General features: G+C 39.9%; 1 protein-coding gene across 3 annotated transcripts in view; it reads right to left on the bottom strand.

Moving 5' to 3' along the window:
• Positions 1 to 21,166, bottom strand: part of AFF2 (ALF transcription elongation factor 2) — a 358,249-nt gene that overhangs the window by 117,968 nt on the left and 219,115 nt on the right. For all 3 annotated transcript variants that reach the window (XM_085060296.1, XM_085060294.1, XM_085060295.1), the window contains exons 5-7: positions 15,502 to 15,588; positions 12,450 to 12,486; positions 12,160 to 12,211 (exon numbers count right to left, since the gene is read on the bottom strand). In XM_085060296.1, the coding sequence (XP_084916422.1) occupies positions 12,160 to 12,211; positions 12,450 to 12,486; positions 15,502 to 15,588 (176 nt within the window). The remainder of the gene's footprint in view (positions 1 to 12,159; positions 12,212 to 12,449; positions 12,487 to 15,501; positions 15,589 to 21,166) is intronic.

Below are 21,166 nucleotides of genomic sequence, written 5' to 3'. Positions count from 1 at the left end.
CTGTAGTACCCTGAAGGCTGTCCTGGGCAGGTACAGCAAATCCCAGCACACAGTAAAGTAAGAAAATGTGCATGTGTTTCTGCATGGGAAACATGACAAATCTGTGACAAACCTACTGCACTCTGCTCACAAACTTTGTGGGACTTGGTGTTCCCAAGCACTGAACAATCTGCAGTTGAAAACCTTGAATGTTTAATTCTGCATCCCTGCTTCATTCTGCTTACTTATGCTGTTCAATACTCAGTGAAATCAACTGCAGCTAGAGTATCTGGATACTAAGTCTAAATATGGGGATTCTTCCTGAGTACAAGCTCTGAAGTTGTAAATTATTAATATTAATAATGGGAACAATCTGTTATGTATAAACAATGTAAGCAAACAGTAACAACCACTTAAATTTGTTAATCTGAGAGTTTCTTTTCTCTGATTCTCTTTTACAAACAAAATATTTCTTTTATCAGGCAGTATTCATTATACTTATCCTTGGTGTAGTTACAAGGCAAAAAATGTGGATTATTGATGAAATAGATCATAATGACTCTTTCCAAGCCATTATCATTTATCATTTAAATGTGTATTCAATGAGCTTTAATCTGCAAATTTTTCACGTTTGGGAGACATTATGATTTAACAGATTCATTGTGTTTGCTTTATTCTTTTTTTAATACAACGCATGGCACGTGTTCTGCAGGCTACACATGAAGTAATTTCACCTATCAGAATAGACTTTTAAAAAACTTACTACAGATGAACAGCAGCTGATTATTAAGGCCTCCAGACTCCAGAAAGACAACAGTGCTGGAACACTGTATCATTATACTTCTAAATGAGTCCTGCGAAATATTCACAACCAGGCATATTGGCCATTCTTTTGAAAAGTCTCAGCCTCCCATCACTTCTAAGTGCAGCACCTCAACCAATCACACCTGAGATTTCTACTATATAAATTTTCCCTAATCTCCTAAAGAGGTACTTTTTCTAGTGTTTTCGATTAAGCAAACAAAATCAATGAATGCTCTCTCGTTGGTATTAATCAGTCAGAGTTGTGTACCATATATTACCAGGGATCCAAGCAACATGAGTTCTTGTGTGTGGGTTTTGTTTTTTTTTAAACTCACAAGAGTCAATTAATAATAAGAAGAATAGTGGGTAACACTTTGGCTAAAGCAAAAGAGCACGGAAAGTTCTGTCCTTAGGAGAAGGAAGGTGATATTGGATTTTTAGGTTAGTGTTTGCGTAGCTTCACAAGTTACAAAACTGCAAGAAATGTCAGCAATTGGCAATACATGAGCTCTTACTGGGTTTTGGCTACAGCAGATTAATTCCATATCCAGAGTGTATATAATTCACTTAACACCCTTTCTTACTCAAGTTTTGCAATTTCCTGAATAAAATCCCTCTGAAAGTGAGCTGCACTCTCTCTGAGCAAGCTCCCCTTGTCACCAGGAGCACTTCTATTTGCTTTGAAAGACATGATGGGTAAATGCAGACAAGCTTACGAACCCACAATTCAGACCATCCCCTGGTTGTGATCTGTTCCTTCCTGACATCATCCCTGACCGCTGAGCGGTGGGAAAGCTCCCCAGCCAGGCATCAGGCAGGATGCCAGCAAGGGCTCAGAGCTATTCCTGTAGCACAGCTTCCCTCATGCCTTTTCTATTTGCAGCTCTGAGCTGGTTCAGGGCTCTGACACGGAGGCGAGTTATACGCACATGATTGACAGATGTGCCAGGATTAGCTGGAAACTGTGGCCTCCAAAACATCTGTAAGACACTGTGCTCCTCCTGGGGAAGCAGCTGGAGCCCTGGAGCAGCTGGGAGCTCACCAAGGCACCAGGGCTCTGCAGCGAGGAGGCTCTGCCTGCCCCACCAGGGGGGCTCTGACCACCCTCAGGCCATGCCTGCAGGCAGCTGGAAGGAATGACAGTGCTGAAGGCTTTTCTCATTAGCCCTCACAATACTGTAATTCCGCAAAAAGCCAATGGATAGCTGTGGTAGGACTGCAGAGCTGCTGCAATGTGCCCACCTGAGGTGCACAGGGGCATCTCCATTCCACCCTCAAGCATGGTTTGCCCCATGCTCACATATTAATGAATTATACATAGATTTTCTGAGGACAGCTGACTTTTTCCTTAAACACAAGTATTTTCAAGTATTAAAAGATATGCATCTAAAAATAAAACAGGAATCATCTATTGGGCTTAACACAAAATAATCTCACATAAAAGGAAGTAGTTTTTAACAGCACAGATCTACTTTATGGCACTGGTCTCTTAACTTCATGCCTATGAGTTAGGGAAACAGCCCCTTGGTGGATTACTTTTCATAGTTTGCTCAGTAATGTGTTTACAAAGCCATTGTTGCAACTAGATGCTTATATATTTTGATATACAGTCTGCACTACAACAGTACATCTTCAGAGATTTCATGCTTATTTCAAAAACCTATTTAAATGGTTCTTTACCTTCCCTCCCAGCAAAACACAAGTTTATTGCCAGATACTCCAGGGCTCCATAGTCCAGTCTGACAGTAATTAAGGCAGAATTAGTGGTGTTTTGCAGGAAATGGTAACAGTGGCAAGTGTAGAGCTGGATGGGCCAAATTCATCTCTGACAGCAACTCCCCAGAAATAACTAACTTACTCCAGGAATTAATTCGACACTTGAAATTTCAAATAATGGCCTCTATTTTTTACTGTCTGAAGCACATAACTCAGAGCCTGAGTAATGTTAAGTGGCTTTTATATTCCTTCGTTAGAAAACTGCTCATCTACTCATTCACTTTCTACCATGTATCAAGCGTCAACTCCAGAAATGGGTGTTTTGTTAAGGCAATATTGCATTATTTGTTAAGATAATACAATGCATTATTTCAATGCAACCTGCACTTGCTTGATGCTAATCTGCCTTGATAATGGACACTATTAGTGATAAACATTATCTCTAAACCATGAACAACACAACCACATTAGGCAAAATTTTGTGTTAGTGAACATCTGCAACATTTCCTCTGATCCTATAATTCTACACTACACCAGTATATAACTAATCCAATACTTGGGCAGTAGAGTTTAAAGAAAAGTAAAGGAAGCATTTTTCTGTGCATGATTTCTACTCAGACTCCAAAAACGGTCTTGGGATTTTGCAGTAAGTTTGGACACTAAGCTTTGGCAAAACTATCTCTTCCAAATTTTTACCCCTAGCTGTTAAATTTTCATCCAGCTGTATATGGTACCTACAATCTAATACGATTCTGCAGCAGCAGTTATCTAACTCTACAGAACATCTAATCCAATTCAACATTATTCATCCATTAAGAAACATCATTTTTCTGACATGTAAAATCCATATTTTTATGGGTGGGTTTTTTTTGAGGTGGCTGGTTTTTTTCTTGTTGTTGTTGTTTTTTGTTGGATTTGGTTTTTTGTTTGTGTGGGGTTTTTTTGGGAAGAAGCCAGCAATCCCTACCATGACTCTAGAAAGACAGGCCAAGTGGCTGCTAGGAGGCAGCATTCCCCTGTGTGATGGGGACTTGCTCTGGTCCTTTGTGACCTTGGGAAGGTGAGCAGAGCCCTCAGAGCATCCTCAGGACCCTGGGCAGTGCGAGAAAAGCCATAGGTCTACATGAGATTGTGTTGCAACCTGATCTTCAAGATTATTTGATTTTGGGATGAGGGAGATTCCCGGATGAAGGGAAAAAGAGCAGGAAATCCTTTAGGTGACCCTCATCACCTTCTCCCTTCAGGCTACAACTGCATTCTGCTCTCCATGGGGAGAAAAACAACCTCCTTTAGCAGTGAAGGACTTGCACTATTATCTCCTTCTGACTGTCACATTGATTAGATTGAAAATGAGTAACTTTTATCACACTTGATCTGAAATAGCACTATCTAGCTTATGTTTATCCCTTTCCCTCTACAGAACAGATAATTGCAGGGATCCTTGGAGTCAGACGAGACACTGTGATGTCTCTTTTGATTCCTGGTGTCAGGTTAAAGGAAAAAAAAATAGAAAGTTAACCTGTGATTTAACACTGGCCACTGTCTGGCTCCTGCTCCCAGTCTGGTCCAGGGGCTTCAGACCTTTGCAAGTGCATGTCTGGCTCCCTTCTCACCATGCAGGTTCTCTTGCTGCCACCTCAAATGTCAGAGCCTGCTGCATTCAGTAGCATGAACTCTGAATTGCAATAGATTTTTGCATTTAAAAAAAAAAAATCAAGTCACAATTTTTTTTGTTTGCTTGTTTGTTTTTGCCTTTCATTTTTCTCATAATTTTTTTTTTGTACAGGGAAAGGCAGATTACTTCAATTAAGAGCCTGTCACTGACATTTGTAAGCAACCTTTCTTCAGTTCAGTGCAGCAGTTGCAGTTTTAAGTTTCTCCCTGCTTCTGTCAGGATCTAATTTTCAAGGCCCCGTTGCCATGGCAGCAAGTTGGAATTTTAATCCAGTACTAAAGGTCAAGACAGGTCACCAGTTTCAGTTCCTCTTCAATCTCCCCATAAGGAGCCACAAAAAGAAGCTGAGATAAAGGTCTGACCTAACAAAAAATTCCAGTCTAGCACACAGCCAGACTTGAAGCTCTATGATTTGTATAGGCTTTCGAATTTGTCTGGAACTATTGAAATTTATGCTAAATCAAATATGGGCAGCAGTGATTTGCATTCCTCTCTCTGCAGAATAGCACATCAATGTCCTTAAAACACAGCTGCATGCATGTAACTAAGCAGGGACACCCAAAAAGCAAATTCTTAGTAGAGTCTAACAGGTAAATAGCTGTGAAAGCAATCCCCTCATTACTGCAGACATTTACTGCTTCTGCAGACTCAGATGCGCCTGACAGCTGCACTTACATCTTTCTTGATAATATGAGGTAGATGAGACAGCATCTTTCTTTCAAAACCTGTAAAGATCATTTTGTGAAGCATTTTGACTAAACAAGACTTTCCAGTAAGGGACACTTTCATGAAAGCTAAACCACCTTCAGGTTTTGTTTACTATTTTTAACCTGAAGGGCAGAAAGCTCCTGTGGAAATTAGAAAATACCCAGTTATTTGCCAGTTTTCTAGGCCCCCTCCCGTGGTTCCACAACATGGATATTAATTAAACAATTGGTTTGTACCTACTGGAGTAAGGCCATAGACATCTCCCTCCTCCTCCTGGGCTACATAATTTTATTGGAAAGCAGCATTTGCAGCATTTGCAGCATTAGGGAAGTCTCAAAATGCATTTTTCTGAGATGTATGGACACAAGTGAGGGAAGCAGCTCTTCCCCTGGGAATTTAAAGCAGTAATTAGCCCAGCAGTGGGGAATATTTTCCTTTTTCATCATTTGGAGGATGTATTTGTAAGGTACAGCTATTCTGGATCTGTGGCTCCAAGGGCTATCCAAGACAGAGCATAATGCAGTGAGCGTGGCTTAGCCCCGTGGGGTGTTGTGAGAACTTCACTTCATAAAAAATAAGCCCTCTGGCCAGAAAATTGATAGGCTTTGGAGCCCTGCTGAGCCCTCTGCCCAAAGGATAATGGTAGCAATATAAGTTCCTCTGGATAGAGAGTGTGAAGCCAAGAAAAATGTGGTGGATTATTGGGGTTGTCAGAGGGATTCACAGGAAAGATGCAAAGGATTAAGTTGGGATATTAGGAAAAGTGGCCGTTAGTCTTACCTAGGGTATTTAGGACACAAATTGGGAGTTTCAAGCCCACTCTGGTATTATGAATGCCACGCTCCCAGGAAAAATCCATTCTTCTGTCAAAGTTACCACCCATTTCCGATTATGAGTATTTTGCAGCATGGTGCAGATGAATCTGGGTGACAATTTTCTCTGTCTCAGGCTACTAAAGTCTACAAAGCCAGTTAGCCATGACAGGAAGAATGAAAGGGACTGGAGCAAAGAGCATCAGGAATTAAAAAGCCAGAGAGAAAAACAGCTTGGCTCTGGACCAGAAATTTACTGACAGGTCAGAGTTAAGACAAAGCGAGCACAGTGAGGTCCAAATTATGGCAGCCAGAAAGACAAGAAAGGCGTTCATTTGTATGTATTTTATCAGCAAGCATGTGGGTCACAAAACAAATGGGTGGAAGACAGACTGAGTGTGGTGGCTTCCTCTGCTCTATCCTGATTTACATGTTTGGATTTACTGAGCACATTTGTTTTTCAAAATGAACGTTTGAAGTCGCACTGAAGTTCGGAAGTGACTCCATCCCACAGAAATGTAAATTGGGAGGTCAGTTTGAGACTGGCCTTAAGCCATAAAGGCACAACATATGCTGCTGCCTGTGAAAAAGCTCTTTAAATACAGGGAAACCTGTGGCAGATTTGCAGCCTAACCAGTTTCCAAAATGGGAAGTGATATGTAGCGGACAGGGAAATACATCAGGAATCCAAACATGTTACTGTGTGTCGTTTACCTCTCTCTATTAATGCTGACATTTCAGTGGTTGCAGTTCAGTGACTGCATGCACTTGGCAGTGACACAGTAGTGCATCCTCCTGGAGAACAAAGTATTTCAACTGCTACTCGTTAGTTAGGGCAAATACATGTTGAATTTTTAATGGGGGGTTATACAGTATCAGAGAAAATTCAAATGGTTCAGTGCTCACTTGAGTCACAATCAGCAATACTGGCAAGAATGCAATTGGTTAGCTTGTTTCAGGCAATTTTAGAGGCAGTAAGTCTCTGATAGGCAAGAAAAATTATTAAAAATTGATCAGCAAAATATCAGAGAATTAATTTAGTTCTGTTCCCGCAATTTTTTAAACTGATTTATAAACATGTCAGGAGAGAGATCATGGAAAAGAATGTATTAGGAAATAACTTTATTTTGACAGGAAGGTTAAACTGTATGTGAGCCAGCTGAATAATGAAAACAAATTAAAAGTCTAATTTATAAATTATTTTGAATAATGGGCTTATCTTCAAAGATACAGGGCTTTTAATTATGACATTAGATTTTCACATATTTCACATCAGATGAAATATTTTGCAAGTTTGCTTCTATAGGCAACTGTCTATAGGAAGCACTTGTATATTTTATTCCAAATTATTTCATACCTTGCTAAGAAGGCAAAGCCTGCAGCAGAGAGGAACAAAACAATAGTCTTGACTGCCTATCATTGCTTCAAACCCAAGAACTTATGAGGCAAAAGGATTCAAAGAAAACTTCTGATTCACAAAACAAAACAGTAAATATGAAAGATGAGTGACATCTTCTCAGAAGAGATTCTTCTAATTTCATCTGCTATTCGTCCCTTTAATACAGTGCACTGGAGCTCTCTAAAGATTAATGGCATTCCAATTACATGCCACTGTTGTTTCACTTGCAATTTGTACATGGCAGTGTGAGGCCCTTGTAGTCATGACTTTCCCAGTTTACCCAGAGGGAGTATCTTTGGAACTTCCTACTTCTGACAACCAGGCAGCACTTAGTGTAACGATTCAGGCTGGCCATGTGAAGGTAGGCTGGGACAGAAAGCTGGCTGTCACCACTGCGGGATCAACTGGCGCTCTCACACTTTATTACAGTCAGCTAAAAACTGTAATTAGTAATATGAACATTCCAGCTTCTCCTGCGTGTTACACCTGGGCTGCACTGTGACTGCAACACTGATAGAGACTTGATACATAAATAGAAACATGCTTCCTATGCCAGTTGCAGATGAATTTTACATTTTTGATTCCTGGTACATTTTTGGAAATTATGCATGAACATCAAATTAATCCTTTTTTTGTTGTTTTTTTAACTGATTTCTTTCCAGGTTAAGAATTCATCAGTGCTTCTTGATTTGAATGTTCTGAATAGTTCTGAATAACAACATTACTTGTTGTTGCAATATCCAATACTTGGTGTAAAATCCTCTTCATGTCTGATTACTCTTCATAAGGACCTCATGCTGATTCATTTCAAACTGTGAATTACCTTTAATTCATAGCTTGCACATGCTGCCAGATTTTGTTTTCTGTGCTCCCAGGTGGCTGTCCCTGACACAGTGGAGATCTTCCAAAAAGCCATTAGATACTTATGAAAAGTAGTTAGATGTCTAGAAGCACATTTCCATTTTCAAACACTCTTCCATCAAGTATTATGATAATATTTGGCATTAGAAATAAATTGGTATTTATTTGAATTCTTTTAGAACTGTGAAGTGAAATCCTGGCCCATCTGAAATCAGTGGTGAAAACACTTAGAAAAATCCTTGCTGAAATATCACAAAAAGATTTTCTGCTTCTTGCTTTAGTTTTGAGGTCACTGTATTTAGCTTCTCTCTAGTCCCCACACAGGTTGTATATTATTAAGTATGATGGATAACAAAAACTCCATAAAGATAAAGCAAGTTGGCTTTGTCTGATCCATAAAAATTTGCTGCTCTAAGTTTTTAATGGTTTCCGGTAGCTCAGTGAGCCCATGAGAAGGGCCTTTTAATACTGTATTAATACAGTAAGTATAGGAAGTAATTTTATGAGAGGAGAAGAATACCATTATGATTACATGCTTCTTTTTAGCTAGGCTTTTATGGAAACTACCCAAGACTACTCTGCAGTATGATTTCGAAACACAGGATGTGCTTGATTAAAAAGGTTCTGGGTGGTTTCCAACTGGACAAAGGCCAAATGCTAACAACCAAAACAGAACAAAAGGACTGGATGTTTGAGGATGACATACTTGCAATGGCAATTATATAACAGAAACCTAAGTCATGAACTGAGTCCATCCCCTCAAATTCATGGAAGCTGACAGAAAATCCTTTGCAGTGCAATTGGTTGCACCTTATCTGTTGCTGCTTACTGTGCTTCATAATAAACTAATCAGAGCAGACTGGCTGAAAACTGACCGCACAACACCCAGTGGAGATTTGCAGTGAATTTCAAATTACAAAAAGGGAAGCCAAGTGCTGCAGTTTTACATAGCCTGATTTCAGCTATAAAAATTCACCACAGTACACACACGTGCATACACATCAGTGTTCAAAATCTCATTTCCAAGGTTTTTGGGTATAAATTAGGATCTGAGGCCAGTTACATGTACACGTTCTCATGTACAACATAGGTGCAGCATTTAGACACAATCCCAACTACTCAATCTTCTATTTTACCTGCTGCAAAACACTGGGGATTTGGTTTCCCCAGCATGTGGATGTAACAAAGTATATTGAAGTATTATGAAAAGGATGAAATTTGTATTTCATAAAGCTTTAACTGGTCAATAAACCATGCATCTTGCATCCCCCTACAACAGCAGCACGTTGGCAAATTAATCCATGTTGCAGTACATTGCCCTCATTTTTCCCCCAGAAGTGTGCATGTGAAAGGTTATCTTACAAAAATCATGCATCCCTTTGGTCTGATCTTCCATGATGCCAATGACCCTACACCTGAACTCTGTAATGACATACAGACAGCTTAGCTGCTGGAGCAGGATGCAGCATCATGAAGGTGAAGTATCTTTGTTCTGCATTCACCCCTCAACCAGTCATGGTATAACTCAGCAACGTGGTGAATGCAAGCACATGGATGGATGTGGATCCATCCTCCTCCTATGGATTCCTAACAAAGCCAGTGCAATCTACAGGACTGCCACTAGGGCCAATGTAAATGGAAAAAATAACTTAGGCTTCACTTAAATTGCACATGAACTTAAAAAGTTGGGGAACAGCTGGAAACATATCCAGGTTAAAAGGGCTCTGACAAAGCATACAGATGAACAGTTAAATTCAGTCAGTTTTGATCAAACTGAAATACAGATGAGAGATCCTATGGACAAAATATATAAGGAATTGGTGGGGGATCCAGTTTTGAAGTCAGTATGATCATGCTGTGTGGCTGAGAGTGTAGCAACAGATGTTACTGGGGATAAGCTGGACTGTCATTTCACCCATACACTCCAATATCCCTGAAACCAACTAGTGTTAGAAAGACTAAATCCTTCTTAATACAACTGCAATCTGATAAACACTATATTATTAAAATACACAGTGACTGCAGGAGCTGTCTACCTATCAGGGCTTGTTTGGACTGCACTATCCACAGCTCTACTTGATACCGTTACATCTTTCTGCCCCACTCCTGCTTTAATTTCATTATGTGCTCAAGTACTGCAATTCCCCGTGAAAGTGGTGGTAACTGCACACACAGATCTAAAGAAACACATTGGCCTCGTAATACCAAGCCTCACAGTGGACTGCCTTCTAACCTCCCAAAGCCCTGTGGAAATTCTTAGAAGCTGCCTTAACAATTTTTCTGCAGTAAAAGAGAAAAAGTGATAGTAATGGGTTAGCTGATCTTCATTTGGAAGCTAAAAATAAAAGTAGCTTTATTGCAGCTCTGATCTCTCATGTGTAAAATCTATCACCTACCGTAAGAAGGCAGTTCATTGCTGCAGAAATCTGATTGATAGTACTGGAACTTTAGATCAAGCAGCAGAACAGAGAACAACTGGTTCATAAAATGTACTCAGTGTCTTCGGGTTTTATATCAGGCTTCCTATAGAGAGCTTTGGTCCCATTAAATGCACTATATACCACTGAGCTCTGAAGCACTGTTCTTTTGAAATTCAGCTTATAACTATAAACCATGATTGACAAGTCTATTACTGTTGGTTACAAACTATTGAAATATTGTATTTTATGGTATACTCACTAAAATATATTTCACAGCGGAATCCAAATACACTTGCTTTAAGAGAAAAATAATTTTAGGATGCAATAATATTTTTTCCTTTTTTTTTTCACTATGGAATGTGGTGGATGTTAGATTTGGATCACATAGATGTTCTGAAACATGAATGCACCCATTCTGTTACCAAGAACTGTGGGTATAGTTGGCTAGAGTGTTTACAAAAAACCAAGCCATTACTGGAAACCAAACAGCAAAGGGCAAAAATTAATTTGTTACTAAGTTTAATAACGAAATGCCATTCATGCAAATGAATCTAAATATCATTAGCATTCCTATCAAATTCCCACTTTATCTGAAAAAACCCTATTTAAATTGAATCATTCACTCAGCCATGACTTTGTAAAGGTTTACTCAACCAACAGTATTTGAATGAGTACTTCCATGACTTCAGTTTATGAGTAAAGAACTGGACCTTCAGAGCGTGCTGAGTACATCAGTGAATTCAGCACCCACATCTAGTCTACTCCTGTATCTCTCACACAGTCACAGACAATCACTGAACTCCAAGTCATTTTGTGTACACAAACTCACACTAAGAATCAGTACATTTAAATTCATTTTAAAAACCTGTCTAGGTATCTCCACATTGATTTTTCTTCCCCTATAGGGATTTTTAAAATTGTGTCTTTAGTAGATTAAGGGCAACCACTAGAATAATTTTGAAGTAATTTTAAATGAACATATTGTAGTTACACAACTGTCAGTTATGCTAGTGCAGTTCTGCATTCAGTACTTTAAAACACTTGACACTAAAAAACCCTGCAGCTCTGAACTGAAATCAGACCCACACATTTTTGTAAGTATAAACCAACAACTTACTTTTCAAAGTTGCTATTTAGTTCCTGTTTGTAAATTACTTTGAGAACCTGGGATAATAGTAAAATACAATTCAGTCTCCACTCACTGCTACACTACTGCAGCCTTACACCAGAGAAGCACCAAAGAAAAATGGTTTAACACAATGGAGAATTAGCTCTTTCACAATTTTCAACTGTCATAATTATAGATCATCTGTGATTTTCAGCTGCTTCAAAGTGTATGAAACTCAAGACCAGCTTTTCAACACCAGCTAGCAGAATCATTCTGTATGATGTGTTTTACTCTCTCTCACTGTATGAATGTTAAAATTCCTGCATCATCTGTTCATTGGGTTGCATTTTCTATTGTAAGAGGCTTAGTATCTGATGAGAGAAGCATAAAAGTGATTTAATTTTGGCAAGCTGTAGAACTAAAATCAGCATTATTTCTGCTTAATAAACTCATCTTTCACACATACCTCTGTTAGCTAATGCTTAAAAAGAAGAAACCGTTATAAGCACTGAAAACATAAAACTGGTTTATGGCTAATTTTTAAGGACTACAGAGAACACCTGAACACCAGGACAAGATTATGAGCAGAGCTAGGCTTTAGTTACCTTTGGAGAAATAAGCTCATTCTTTATGATAAATTTAAAATGAGATTTAAAGCTGGAAATAATAATACTTACGACTTTTGTGGCACTGACTTAGTTGCAACTTTCCCTGCTGGATCACTCCACTCTGCAAACAAAGGAAACACATTTTCAAATGTCAAAAGATTACTGTAGAATTAAAATGCACCCAAAGCTGTCAGCCCATCTAATTATACTTGGTTTCACAACATGCCACAATGCATAACATGTAATAAAAAATGGAACTGATCTGCTTTAGCACCACAGAAATTAATTTTTTAGCCTTTTAGACAAAAAAATACAAATACCCAACCCTGACTGTTAGGACTAGGATGATAAAGACCTACTTTGTACATTGTATCCTGAGGTCAGATGTTGGGAGTCCTACAAAGAAGAACACACAAAATGTCAGCATTAGTTAAATAAGATGAAGAAGGTAAGATATATCTTGGCTTGCTAGATTAAGGGCACAGGCATTACACAAACAGGGAAGGAGATGGCACAGGGAAGGGATCATGGGATTGTTAAGGCAGCACCAGTGACATTAGTTTAAAAAAGCATTAACTGTGGAGACAGAGCACCACTGAGGGACCCTTCAGAGCACAGGCAAGAGCTTTTCCTCAGCTGCTGTAAATCCACACTCCCCTTTGTGGAGACACCACACAGATTTACACTGGCAGCAGCCAAGCCTTCCCAGGCTTGGCCATGGCTGTGTGCATGAGCCATCCAGGATGTACAATTTAGAACACAGCATGGAGGCAACTATGCATTAAATTCAGTGCCATTGCCTTTCTTTTGTTTGATCTTACTGCCTGGAAATACAGTAATCTTTTACTGATAGTAACTGTTTTTATTTGGACTGTGACACACAGGATTTGATAAAGACGCAGGAAGTAGATCTTCACCTGATGGAAATTGGTCCAAATCCAATGAAATCAATGGAAGTACAACAACCTTAAACCAGCAAAGAATCTGGCTTGCAACACTGGGAAAGCTAATGCCAGGATTCTTGGCTCACAACAACTAAGCTGCTTCCTTAATGTCACAGTGTTTTCTGGCTTAGTTTTTCTCTAGGCTCTATAGTCCACAGTGATTGTCATCAGCTTTCCTTCCAAGCAGAGTTTGATCAGTTGAAATTAAGGTGTTATTTACAACCTCATCTTACAGCCAGGCACTACTTTGCTGGAAGTGTTAGTTCTGTAGGATGTTAAAGTCATTAAAGCCCTCACTGCACTTCCTCTTAGGGCATTATTAGTTCCTAATATTATATTGTGCTGTCAGTCAGTCCCTTGTGAAGTAAATAATGCCCTAAGAGTAAACATGGCACTTTAAATTTGAATGTCAAAGAGATAAATTGTTCTGATAAGTTCCACCTCTTTTATCACACTTTTTAAATATAGTTTCTCATGAGGATACCCTTATTTTAATAGCTATATTGAAAACTTCTAATAGTGCCCATCTCTGGTTTATAAGGCTGCACAACCTAGCCACATTATGTCCTAGCTGTATAATTTGGCCAGCCATAATTGATTTAAAGTGATGTTCTGAAGAGACATTTCTGTTGTATTTTTTAAAGTAAGACTAGCAAAGATGGAAACATTTATGTGCTTGCCTATTTCCTGCAATGCTAGCTCAAAAAGAAAAAAATCTAATTTATATTTTGTATTGAAGTGATACAGTCAAGAATTTTAGGACCAACATTTATTGTGCCCAGAAATTAAGTTTGATGTGGATCTTAAAAGTTCAAAGCCAATTTAATAGAAACAGAAAAGCAAAATCAAGATTTTAGCTTCCCTGAATCTATGCTAATACTGCTGCCAGTGGAGATAGTGTCAGTCTGCAGGAATCAAACAAGTTTCTGTAGGCCCCATCAGAAACAGAACACTAAATTAAGAGGTGGCATAAATTAAAAAAAAAAACAAAAAAACCAGCTTCCAGAAGTCAAAAACCTGTACTCACACAGTTTACCTAAAAGGGTTTAACTGACTTTACCCAATTTGCAATGAGAATTAAGACCTTGTAATTATGAGCCCACAAGAAAGATAGAGAGGGGCTTTCCACAAGCACATGCGGTGACAGGACAAGGAGAAATGGCTTCAAACTGAGAGTAATTTAAAATTAGATATTAGGAAAAAATTCTGCAGTGGGAGGGTGGTGAGGCACTGGAACAGGTCGTCCAGAAAAGCTGTGAATGCCCCATCCCTGGAAGTGTTCATGGCCAGGCTGGATGAGACTCTGAGCAACCTGGTCTATTGCAAAGTGTCCCTGCCCATGGCAGGGAACTAGATGAAAACAGATGATCTTTAGGGTCCCTTCCAACCCAGGCCATTCTCTGATTCTATGACTCCTGATGCTTCACACTGCAGCAGGAAACTGCAGTGACAGTGGTAGTGCTAGAGCAATGACAATCACATTCCATTAAAATAAGATATTATGGGCTTTGGTTTTGTTTAAGAAGCCACAGATACTACTAATTTCATTTATTTCCAACTAAGTATGGTGGCTATCTTTCAGACAGGGGAAATCAGTAAGAGGAAAATCACATTCCAGCTTCTAAACCAGGATAAGATTGCTTGGACTATAATGTCAAGCAGTACCAGTTTTATAAGCATTTTTTCAAGGTCCTGCCATTAGAAAGAAATTTTCATGTAGCTTCATGACAGAATGGTACAGATTTCCCACTCTGGGGAAGTTCTCCTCTTCCCCAAACACCATCAGCTCAGAGTTGTTCAGGTTGTTCAGCATGAGAAACCTCTGGCAGAACCTGTCCCAGGTACCAGCTCGATCTGCAGCAGTGCTACCGGAATCAGCCAGAAGGCAGTAATGGAATTAGGGCTAAAGGCATCTTCAAATCATACAATTTAACAATTCAGTGTGTGGTACATGAACTACAGGCACTCTCTGGGCAAGAGCTGTGTGTGCCTTTACCAAGGCCAATCCTGAGGATGACATTGCCTGACTCTGTGCCTCCCTCTGGGGTGTGCCACAGACAGATGCCATTGTGCTCTTCACATGTAGGCACCTTTTCAGTCACCATAATTTGACTATGCAGCCTAAACCTAACCATGCAATCAATCAGTAAGCAGGGAAAATTGACCATTTCAAACGTTTTCATTGCACAAATAATAGCAACAGAAGAAAACCAAACAAAATATGTTTTACTTGATGTAGTAAGACTCCTATAACGACAGAGACAAAAGTTCACTTTGCTTCCACTGAGTCTTCTGCAGCTTTAAATAAGCAGTCCAACTAGCAGCAACAGTCTGATTGGGAATTTCCAACTAAAAATAGTATCAGAAATTTTTTTAAGTGGGACCAATTACAAAATTAAAATCTCCAGCGAAGAGCACTCAACAGTACAGAATGCTAATCAGGTCACTGGTAATAGCCCACTTGTACCTTGCTTGGGATAGAAAACTTGGTCTGCTCAGCCTTGCCCGGAGTGTGAATAGCAGTAAGAGGAGGAGGCCAGGAATGGGTCATCTCCTGGGGAAGAAAGAAAGAGTTAGAAAACAAATTCATGTACATAAAGAAGGAGGAGAGCTAAAAATGACCACATATGCTCCATTGAGCCTGGAGATGCAATTGCTCAAGGAAGTGACACCACCACCTCACAATTTATCAGCGCAGATGAACACTGTAACAACCCCACAGGCAGCACTTCCTCAGAAAGAAAGTGAGGACAGATTTTGCTCTTGAAAATTGTGGCCATCCATGTCTTCATCAGGGGGCAGCTGACTCCACCTCTGTGCTCAGCCTGCCAAGCTGTATGACTAGAGCAGGGCTTTACCTGCAAAGCCCAAGCAGGAAGGAGACCTTCCTGTACAGCACTGGGTGCAACCCTACAGAGGAGTGCACACACAGGGCAAGATGCAGCCCTATTCAAGACTGCAGAGTGGCAAAATAAACAAGAGCCAGGCCTAGAAAAATCTAGAATGGGCATGCAGCATGAATGCCTGGTGGAGCAGAGAGCAGGGACAGTGTCCTGTGCACCACAGCACCTTCTCGTGGCACTGGCCGTAGGCACTTACTGTGGTAAGCAATGTCAAAGCCTCAGAGCACTGTTGATTCCACTTTAAAATGAGGGTCTGAGAAATCAGGTGACTTGCACAGAGTTGCACAGAAAGTCCATACTTAACTAGGAAATCCAAGTCTCCAGTGAAACCTGCCTACCTGAGCATCTACACAAGGCATCCACTTTCTGTATCAGTGTGTTTATTCACCATTTGTACACTCACGTCCCAGTTATCTTCAAAGAAACGACCTGGGTGCCCATGGCTACCAAACACCTGCTCCTTCTCCCTGCCAGGAGCTGCTGCCCCAGTGAGCCTGATGGGAGCAGACTGGGGGATGTACATGGAGCAGGGGGAAAACCAGTAAAACCAAGGAACTGCACAGCTGTCGGCTTAGGCAGGGCTTGTAAATGCCCTTCTAATGAGTTTGTTTTATGGGAGACACTGCTTCTTTCTCTCCTGCATGCCTCTGCCAAAGCCTATGTCATAGAGGTTGTTTTGTGGCAAATCTCTTCATAGCAAAATGATGAAACAGAGACTCTATCACAAAATTAAAAGAGGGCAGGGCAGTCTGACTGAAGGCAGAAATGAAGAATATTCTAGAACTACAATTATAGGCTTGACCTCAGTCTCTTCCTGCCCACGCACAAAAGGCTGCCCAGAGAGCCTGCGATTCGTGGGAAGGTGATGCCAGCAAACATTTCAGAATATTGCCCGTCAAAACACATGTAGTATCCACTGCCTACCTACTTGGCAGGCTGAAGTGTAAGCAAACCTAGTCATCTCCCTGTTAGGGGACATGTGAACATAAAACAGTGGGAAAAGGAGTCTGCTATTATTTAAGGAAATTCAATTACAAGGTAAGAAATCCTGACTCCACTGAGGTTAGGACTATCCAATCTCTGTGTTTACAGAGTGACCTCGTGAGCACCAGAATCTCCTACAAAGGTACAACCTAGCTACATTGAAGCATTTCACTTCAATTCTCACTGCAATAAAATTATTGGACAGAAAATTCCAGATAGGATCACACATGCATAATGGCACAAACATTTACAGCTCAGTGTATAAAGAAACACTGTGTGTGGAAGGAGTGAGAAAGCAAACAGTTAGCTAAAGAAATGTACCTACATCTACCTACAGCCAGGTGCCACAGCACCACTGACCAAAGAACCTTGAACGGTGGGAGAAAAAGCTTTGAGTTTACTCATCTGAAAAATGAGAATTCAAAATGTCTGGGCAGCAACCCCACACCGACCACTACATGGCTGCATGTTCCACTCACACAGAGCTGAGCCCCAGAAGGACCTGCAAAAATGGTACTGCACTGTTGTCAGTGAAGGCTCAAAATCCCAGCCCCACATCCTGCAGGGATGGGACTGCTTAGCTCGCTCCTGCTCTCTTCCTTAACCACAGAGAGGTTACTCTGGAGCATCAGAAGAAAACATATCATTTGTTTAATCATCCACATGACTTCACTGTTATTTCTTATGCCCCAGTCTTTTTTTTGGAGGTCCCTCATCTTTAAGTACTCACTAAGCTGCATTTTGTTTGGCTTGTGAAATCTGATAGATCTACCTTCTAATATGTTAAGACTATAAGGAGCCACAGACACTGTGTGTGTTGTGTATGCATCCATTAAAATGTGTCTAAAACCACCTTAGTTTGTAAATACCTGGGAAAATAGACAGAGAATTGAATCCATATTTTTTCCAGGAAAAACTAAAACACTCTAATCAATCCAAACTTGGAAGTATTTAGAAATTCCTGGAAGTAAAAATAATAAAAGCAAGCATATGAAATGCTTTAAAGAGGAATTTAATGGAAACAAAGTAATCCCACAAAATTGAGTTAGGATTTATTTTCACATGGTTTGGACTTAAAATAATTCCAAAATCATGTTAACTGTTGGAGTGGGTAGATGACTGCTATGGAAGCATGCATTTTTTTATAGACCTGGAGATTAAATGAGAAAGTAAACCTGCACCATTTGTTGGCTTAAAAGTCACTGTGGTCCTCTGATGTAGTAACATCAAGCATCCTCCTTTCTGAAAGTTATTTAAACATTGTTTTAATTGACTCCATGTGTTTTATTTATTAGAGCTAGACATGCTCGTCTCTTCAGCTAAGTCTGGTTTTTTCAGCTATAAAAGCCCTCAGGTAAGTAACTAAGAAGGACACATGCAGATGCAATCCAATGAATCACCCAAAATACAAATATCCCAAACAAACCTTCTAAGGGATACAGAGGTACAAGGCCACATAATGATTTAAATGGAAGGAGAGGACTGGGGAAGAATTTAAACTTGCAAGTTTCTAAGGAAAAGGTCAGAGTGAGAGAATAGAATACAGAGGATATGGGGCAGATGGTAAATAGCTTTACAAAACCAGTCCCTAAAATTAATAGCCACCTTCAAGATTTATTTCCTGTCTCTGTATTTCATTTTTCCATCATTTCCTTCTTGTTCAAAAGAAAGTGTGCCGTGTTTTTAAGTACAGATAAAAGCACTGAGCCAGGCTGTAAGAGGTCATTATGGAAAAAAGAAGCAGGATTGTGTACTCTGCGTTCGTACCGAGGCAGCTTCCCTTCCTAGTGCACTCTAAACTGCTTAGCCTGATCTAATTTGAAGTCTCCAAAGATACAGGGCTCATGCCACTTCCCTTGGGAGAACTGAGGGGAGACATGAGAACAGCCTTCAATTACAGAAAGAGCTGTTCCTAAAGGAGAGAATAATCTGTTCTCCAGTTTTATGGAGGATATGAACTTCAAGTGCAGCCAGAAAAATTCCAGTTAGACTTAAGAAAACTTAAGCTCTTTAATGGTAAGGATCTTGCAGCACTGAAACAGGTTGCTCAGAGGGCTGCACGGACTCCATCTGTGGAGGAACATGGCTAAGGACAGATCAGCACACATCAGTCAGGCATGGCTTAGGCAGAATTGATTCCTACATTGGGACAGGGATGCAGAGTAGATGGTATTTCCAAAGCCCTTCCCAGCCCTTTTTCTTGTTCTGTAGTTTTGATAGATCATAACTGCTTTGGCCAAGCCCTACCCTTACTGCTTCTCTTGTGGATACCTCCACAACAAGGCAGAAGGAGAAAGCAACAATCCCAGTTGTTTTTCTTCTGTGGCCACAGAGGCAGTCTCAGGACTGACACTTTGCCCACATCATTAGAGGGCAGCCAGTGGAGCAGGAGGAGGACCAGCCCCACACACATCACTAGCAACAAATTCAATCTGAGGCCACTGCTGCTAAAGAGACCTTATCTGTGATAGTCTCTCTGTCAAATGCCCCTCTCAGTCCTTTTAAATATTAGCTAAATCTGTTGCTTTAAACTTCCTCCAATTTTTGGAGACACAGTATGTTAAAGTTGCATTCAGAAAAAATTAATATGTGATGAGTAGATGTTCTAAGGTTATTACAAACTTGATGCTACTGCTGGTGCTAAGCAACCTACTGCCTTGATGGAATAAAGATATCCAAGTGATTTACCATTTATAAAGACTCTATTAATGATTTATTAATGTTTTATTAACTATTTATCAGTGCAACCTTAGTAAAAAGCCTGTCTTGTTTCACAGCATCTTTCCAGTTTCTGCATTTACACAAACCTGATCAAACTCTCTGTACTAGGAAGCCAGTAATGCATGAGGAGCAGCCACACTTTCTGTGTGTGATGCATACATCTCAGCCAGCTTCATCTTTGGGGGAAAGGCTAAGGAAAGAATGAATGTATAGATATATATTTATACATGGAAATGACAAGCAAATGACACTAAAGCCTAAAGGAACTCAGAGACAATAAACCTATGGGTGGTTTTCATTCATATTCCTTATGAAGGAATGGATAATTTGCACAAGCAGTTGGGAATATGCCTGCTTTATACTGGGTCAAAGGCTTCCATAGGAAAGGATTGTGATACATTGTCGGTATTGACATGGACATGATAGATAAATCCATTAATACACATTTGATTATGATGTTTCAGCATTTAAAAAAAAATCTTATCATCAAAGGGATCCCACACTTTTTTCCTTGTAAGTGGAAAAAAAAATCCAAAATACTTCAGCGATGGCATCCAAAGAAAGCTATTTTTCCTGGTATGAATGTTAAAGCCGACAACCTTTTACTCATGCAATTGTTCTAGCAAATTTATTATGAGTGGCTAGTGCCCAGTACATATATTTTGAGGAACAATGTGGTGGCATCTACAATGATGTCTTTGTCATACTAAAATTTATCTTTTTACTGTCCCAAAAACTGCTTGAAAGACAACTGGAAATTCAGGGCATGCATGCCTGAGTTTATTATTGAAAAGCTAGAGTTTATTCTGCAAAAAGCAACCATTTTTCTGACCACAGCCTAAACCACAGAGTTCACCTGTGGGTTTTATCAATGATGACTAACAAATTCCCTTTGCCAGCTGGGGAATGGGGCACATTCCCTATCATCCCATGGTAAATAAGTATTTCTTTCCCTTTTAACAAGAAGGGGACAGACAAAAATTACGTTCTGTGAAAATGAATATAGAAATTGCTTTAGGAGCCAATTGTGGTTGACTATAAATTTCACGGCATATGTTTTCCTTTCCTACTTTGTTAACATTGGGAAATCCACTAAGAAATATGGATATTTTCTTTTTCTGTTGAGTTTCTCAGTATGCTATGACTCCTGCGTACCTCAAACTTTTCAATATATTTTCCTCATACTGTAGCTTTTATGGCTAATAACACTCATATTCTTTGCTTAGAGCATTTACAAGACAATAAAAAAAAAAGTAAATCATGATTGATGCACTTACTGCTCTAACCAATCTTGTGAATGTGAAGAAAAACAATGCTCCATTACAGTGAGAAGGTATCTCAGCTCAAGAGGCTGTTTTAGGGGGAGAGTAATGAAGCTACACCACATGAACCCAGCCCAGGATTCAATTTCACAAGTCTGCTACAATCCCAAAGGAAACCATAGCCTACAGAACAGTTTGTGTACCCTGTCAAAGGACTCAGCTCCCTGCTGAGCCCTGGCCCCAAATGGGCCACGCTGTGCAT

This window comes from Lichenostomus cassidix, chromosome 4A (genome assembly GCF_008360975.1).
Source record: "Lichenostomus cassidix isolate B80296 chromosome 4A, HeHo_3.0, whole genome shotgun sequence".
NCBI lineage: Eukaryota > Metazoa > Chordata > Aves > Passeriformes > Meliphagidae > Lichenostomus > Lichenostomus cassidix.
The sequence above is the reverse complement of the archived record's forward strand: the minus strand, read 5'-3'. Positions and strand labels throughout refer to the sequence as shown.